Source organism: Chiloscyllium plagiosum, chromosome 7 (genome assembly GCF_004010195.1).
Source record: "Chiloscyllium plagiosum isolate BGI_BamShark_2017 chromosome 7, ASM401019v2, whole genome shotgun sequence".
NCBI lineage: Eukaryota > Metazoa > Chordata > Chondrichthyes > Orectolobiformes > Hemiscylliidae > Chiloscyllium > Chiloscyllium plagiosum.
In genome coordinates this window covers 52,876,771-52,883,260 of record NC_057716.1, presented here as the reverse complement: position 1 = coordinate 52,883,260, position 6,490 = coordinate 52,876,771, and the positions used below count along the sequence as shown (strand labels likewise).

At 40.0% G+C, this 6,490-nt stretch overlaps 1 protein-coding gene across 2 annotated transcripts in view; it reads right to left on the bottom strand.

The window, feature by feature from the left end:
• Positions 1 to 4,289: 4,289 nt before the first annotated feature.
• The window catches only part of LOC122551596 (ropporin-1-like), a 55,066-nt gene continuing 52,865 nt past the window's right edge, over positions 4,290 to 6,490 (bottom strand). For both annotated transcript variants that reach the window (XM_043693738.1, XM_043693739.1), the window contains exon 6: positions 4,290 to 4,602. In XM_043693738.1, the coding sequence (XP_043549673.1) occupies positions 4,554 to 4,602 (49 nt within the window). In that variant the 3' untranslated portion in view covers positions 4,290 to 4,553. The remainder of the gene's footprint in view (positions 4,603 to 6,490) is intronic.

Sequence of the window (6,490 nt, the reverse complement as noted above, 5' to 3'; positions counted from 1 at the left end):
CCAAAGCCTCAATTTCTCTAGTCATCCAGCATTCTCTGTACCTACCAGCCTTTCCTTTCACCCTGACAGGAATATATTTCTCTGGACTCTTGTTAACTCATTTCTGAAGGCTTCCCATTTTCCAGTCATCCCTTTACTAGCAAACATCTGCCCCTATCAGCTTTTGAAAGTTCTTGCCTAATACCGTCAAAATTGGCCTTTCTCCAATTTAGAACTTCAACTTTTAGATCTGGTCTATCCTTTTCCATCACTATTTTAAATCTAATAAAATTATGGTTGCCGACCCCAAAATGCTCCCCATCTGACACCTCAGTCACCTGCCCTGCCTTATTTCCCAAGGGTAGGTCAAGTTTTGCACCTTCTCTCGTAGGTATATCCACATACTGAATCAGAAAGTTTTCTTGTACACACTTAACAAATTCCTCTCCATCTAAGCCCTTAACACTATGGCAGTCCCAGTGTATGTTTGGAGAGTTAAAATCCCCTACCATAACCACTCTATTATTCTTACAGATAACTGAGATTTCCTTACATGTTTGTTTCTCAATTTCCCTCTGACTATTAGGGGAACTATAAAACCCAATATGGTGATCATCCCTTTCTTATTTCTCAGTTCCACCTAAACAACTTCCCTGATTGTATTTCCAGGAATATCCTCCCTCAGCACAGCTGTAATGCTATTGCTTATCAAAAACACCACTCCCCCCTCCTCTCTTGCCTCCCTTTCTGTCCTTCCTATAGCATTTGTATCCTGGAGCATTAAGCTGCCAGTCCTGCCCATCCCTGAGCCATGTTTCTGTAATTGCTATGATATCCCAGTCCCATGTTCCTAACCATGCCCTGAGTTCATCTGCCTTCCTTGCTGGGCCCTTTGCATTTAAATAAATAGTTTAATTTATCAGTCCTACCTTGTTCTCTGCTTTATCCCTGCCTGCCCTGAGTGTTTGACTCACTTCTGTTCTCAACTTTACCAGTCTCAGATTGATCTCTTTCCTCATTATCTCCCTGGGTCCCATCCCCCCACCTTACTAGTTTAAATCTTCCTGAGCAGCTGTCGCAAATTTCCCTGCCAGCATATTAGTCCCCTGCCAATTTAGGTGCCATCCATTCTTCTTGTACGGGTCACTTCTTCCCCAAAAGAGATTCCAATGATCCAAAAATGTGAATCCTTCTTCCGTATACCAGCTCCTCAGCCATGCAATCATCTGCTTGATCCTCCTATTCCTGCCCTTACCAACTCGTAGCACTGGGAGTAACCCAGATATCACTAATCTCGAGGACCTCCTTTTTACATTCATGTCTAACTCTCTGTAGTCTCCTTTCAGAGTCTCAACCTTATCCCTTTCTATTTTATTGGTTCCAATGTGGACAATGATCTCTTGCTGTCCTCTCTTCCACATGAGAATGTTCTGCACCCTCTCTGAGACATCCTTGATCCTGGCACCAGGGAAGCAACACACCGTTCTGACTTGTGCTGCTGGTCACAGAAACATCTGTCTGTACCTCAGACTAGAAAATCCCCCAACACAATTGATCTCTTGGAACCCGACATGCCCCTCATTGCATTAGAGCCAGTCTCAATACCAGAAACTTGGCTGTTCGTGCTATGTTCCCCTGAGCATCCATCACCCCCTACATTTTCCAAAACAGCATATCTGTTTGAAATGGGGATAGCCACAGAAGACTCCTGCACTAACTGCCTACCTCTCTTACCTTTCCTGGAGTTAACCCATCCATGTGACTGTATCTGTGGCTTTTCTCCCTTCCAACAACTGTCATCCATTACATCCCCTTGCTCTTGTAAATCCCTCATTGCCTCTCACTGTCTCTTCAACCAATCCATTCGCTCTGATAGAATTTGCAACCGATGGCATTTCTTGCAGATATAATCTGCAGTAAACAGTAAACTCTCCCTAAACTCCCACATCCGACAAGAAGAGCATATCACTCTACTGAAGGCCATTTTTGCTCCTTCACAATCTACAGACCCAGAAAAATAGCACCGTTGTATTCATCTACAAAACACTGCTCCAGTTTAAATTAATATTTATGGCTTATATTTTAAGTTTAATCAAGAGACATATCTCAAAAAACATATAATCAAGAAATAACCCACTCTACTCACTACTGCAGACCTTTTGTAAGGCCACGCTTAAATATTCATTTCTGTTTCTCTGTTGAGACCTCTCCCAAACAGGTTCCTCCAAGATTAGTTATGAATTTCACTGTTTGTTCATCTTCCCAGATGCATTCCCATTGTCCAGCGATACATGAATTCAAACAGCAAAGCCAGTAACTGTGCAGGTTCACTGCTCTGTCAGTTTCTCTCTCTCTCTCTCTCTCCTGCACTGACCTCACCATATGCTTCCTTTGTCTGTTACTCTCCCTTTTAAAACTGCTGTTGTTTTGACATTTTATTTTCTCTAAAATTTCCAAAACAATGCAACAGCATATAAAACAGTAATTGCTGCTCCTGGAATTTGAGGAAATCACCTCCAACACCTAAAATACCTCAAAAAAGGAGCAGGCTGTTACAGCCAAAAAAATTTCCCGTCCTCCATCTTGGATTACCCAGAATCTTCATTATATTGTATGACAATGCCAGTGTGTTAAATAGGTAAAGAACTGATGAAGCAGCTCAAAATGGAACATTCAATAAGCAAGCAGAAATGCATTCTACCAAAAACTGTAACCTCATGGTCTGGCATATTCTTATTCCAACAAAATCAGCCCTGGTTTAACGACAATTGCAGGAGAGCTTCCCAGAAAGCAAACCAAGCATGCCTAAAATTGAGGTGCTTTCCTGGTGTGACTACAATACAGAATTATAAACATGCCACAATTGAAGCACAATTCTAAAGACTGCTATTCCACAAGGAATGGATCAGACCAGCATGCTGCAATCCTTTCATATGTAGATTTAGCAGTTAACAATTAGGGAGGTCTTTAAGGGAATCTTAGACTCAACTATTTTCAGCTGCTTTTTCAATAATCACCCCTCCATCATAATATCAGAAATGTAAATGTTTGTTGATAATTACTTGGCATTAATGTGTTTTTCAGCTCCACAGATAATAAAGCAGTCCTTTCTTACCGTCAAGCTTGGGTTGATATGTTGCAAATTAACATCCAGGATACGCAAGTGTCAGATAATGAACATCTCCCATTAGAAAGAATGTAATCATTTCTTCATGATTTTCAATAGCATTACCATCATTAAACCCCACACTATCAACATCCTAATTTATTGCTATTTTCCAAAAACTTGGCTGATCCAGTCTTATAAATGTATTAGCTACTATCACAGATCAAGGACTGGGTATTCTATCATGAATAATTCACCTCTTGCAAACATTCCACTTGCCACATGTTTAACTTGCCTTCTTGCAGGTGTGAAAGAATTCCTTGTTTTGAAGGGATTCATGACAAGAATGATTTTGTAGTGCAATACAAGCTGGAAGCCAATAATTTCATGAACTTGACATTCATCTAATAATTAACTTGGCCCTTATAAGAATTGGGAAGAAAAGAGTAAGGTTCGGGAAAATTTGGTGGATTTCCTGATCACCATCAGAATGTTTATATGTCCCAGAGATGCCTGTTAGGTTGTGAAGTAGCCTTCACCGTGTTTGCATTTTGAAGTGGCCAACTTTGGAGAGCAGTGTCATTTTAGGCAGTCTTTTGAAGAATTGCTGAATAGGCTTTGGGTTTTTCTTTTCATTTTTACAGAAGAAATTTGCAATGCTTAAAACGGGTGACATCTTCGCTCTGAAGAAAATTAGTGCCTTAAACAAATAAATGGAAAATGTTATAGTTTTTCATCTAACTATGCTTCCAGTGTGATATCTGGCACAGTACTCAGTTGCAACATTTCTTTGCATTCAATCTTCTCAAATCTCTGAAGTATATTCAACCTTTTTTCCAAATGGCTCTTCTTCTTCATCCATAGGATAAATGAATAAAATTACAGAAAATGTTTCTTGGATAGTAAGTTGCAGAATGAGTTGGAAAGCATATTTGATGCATTATGGGTGATAAAACATTTGGAGATTCTCAGCAATAAGTAGATAAGAATTGTTGCATTTGAAGTTTTGGATTTACACTTTTGTTATACTTGCACATAATACATTACATAAAACTGATATCAACCACTAATATAACATGTCACTTTTTATAATTGTTTTTAAAATGAATATAATAAAACATTAATTAATATTGAACTTGCTAAATTTTCTGCTAATGCAATGCTGATTATTATGTTGATTAGATATGTCCTCAGATAATAAGAAAGCAAAATTGTTTGAACAAATCAATGAGTTGCTTTATGGATGTTAATAGCTAATAGATGTCTGTTATTGATACATTAAACACAGACCTCAGAAAATACATGACCTCACTAGAGTAAGAGGTTTATTGATTTATGCAACTTATGCAGCACTACTGACACAGTAACTCCATTATTAAGAGGTGAGTTTTCTAAAGATGAAATTAATTTCATCTATTACGTAACCTTCAAGTTTCTGAAGTTGCTGGATGATATATTACTTGTTCGGTCAGCAGTTGGTGAAATCACTCACTCTGACAAGTCCATCATTTTCAGCACTGTAGGTCACAAGGAAAAGGTACAATAAAGGTGCAAACAGCACGGCAGTAAACACTTCATAAATAATTTTTTACTATGTAAACAAAAAAAGACTTGATTGCTTGTTCCAGCTTTCCTTTATATAAATATAACATAACTGAACTTATAATTTAAACACGATTATAAATATTATAAAATTTCAATTATGAATGATCAACCAAATAATCCATATCAATACAAAAGGGGAAAATTTTGATTAGGTCTGATAATGGATGTGGAGACCATGATATGTACTCAAGCCTAATCATATTGAGGCAGGTAACATGGAAACTACATGCTGCCTGCTTCATCAAAGATTGTATGGTGCCCAGTGTGAAACGTACTGCCAACTGATGAGACATTCAGAAGGGGCTCACCATTGCATGATTAGTGTGGCATACAACTAGCTGCACTAGCTCCGTGGCCCTCTTGTCAGGGAGGTGCATGTAATCTGCAGCTAGAAGACTTTGGTGGAAAAAAGAGAAGTGGTATTACATCAGGGTGAGGATTCCCAGGTTCTCAAATGCAACTGATGGAGTTGATAAAGTTCCACATAGTAGGCTTCTCTGGAAGGTTAGATCAAATGGAATACAGGGGGACACTGGCAAATTGGATACATAATTGGCTTGATGGTAGGAAGCACAGGGTAATAGTGGAAGGATGCTTGTTATACTGGAGGCCTGTGACAAGTGGTATACCTTGAGGGTTGGTGCTGGGCCAATTGCTGTTTGTTATCTGTATCAATGATTTGGATGGGAATGTACAAGGCATGATTAGTAAGTTTGCTGATATTAAAATAGGCAGCATTGTGGGCAATGAGGAAGGTTATCCAAAATGGCAGCAGGACCTTGATCAGCTGGGGAAGTGGGTCAAGAAAATGGCAAATGGAGTTTAATATAGATAAATGTGAGGTGTTACATTTTGGCAAGTCAAATCAAGGTCTGAGTTTCATGGTGAATGGTAGGGCCTTAAAGACTGCAGTGCAACACAGGGACCTCGGAGTTCAGGTACAGGCAGACAGGGCAGTGTGAAGAAGGCTTTTAGCACACTGGCCTTCATCAGTCAGGGCATTGAGTATAAAAGTTGCAAGTTATGTTGTAGTTGTACAGGACATTGGTGAGGCCGTACTTGGAGTATTCAGTTTTGGTCATCTTGCTAGAAGAAGGATGCTATTAAAATGGAAAGAGTGCAGAAGAAATGTATAAGGATGTTGCCAGGATTTAACTGTCTGAGTTATAGGGAAAGGTTGGATGAGCTATGGCATTTTTCTTTAAAGCATAGAAGACTGAGTGGGGTTCTTATGGAAGTGTATAAGATCATGAAGGGCATGGAGACGGTGAATGCAATCAGTCTTTTTCCCAGGGTAGGGGAATCGAGGACGAGAAGGCATCAGTTTAAGGTGTGAGGGGAAAGAATAAAAGGGAACCTGATGGGCAAATGTTTTACACAGAAGGTGGTATGCATATGGAATGAGCTGCCAGTGGAAGTATTTGAGGTGGGTACATTAACAACATTCAAGGTTTGTGCGAAGATTTGTAGCTCGGGTGCTCGTTGTTGTGGTTCTGTTCACCGAGCTGGAAGTTTTTGTTGCAAACGTTTCGTCCCCTGGCTAGGCGACATCATCAGTGCTTGGGAGCCTCCTGCAAAGCGCTTCTTTGATGTTTCCTCCGGTGTTTATAGTGGTCTGTCCCTGCCGCTTCCAGTTGTCAGTTTCAGCTGTCCGCTGTAATGGTTGGTATATTGGGTCCAGGTCGATGTGTTTGCCTCCAGGTTGACTCCATCAACAAACACATCGACCTGACCCAATATACCAACCACTACAGCGGACAGCTGAAACTGACAACCGGAAGCGGCAGGGACAGACCACGA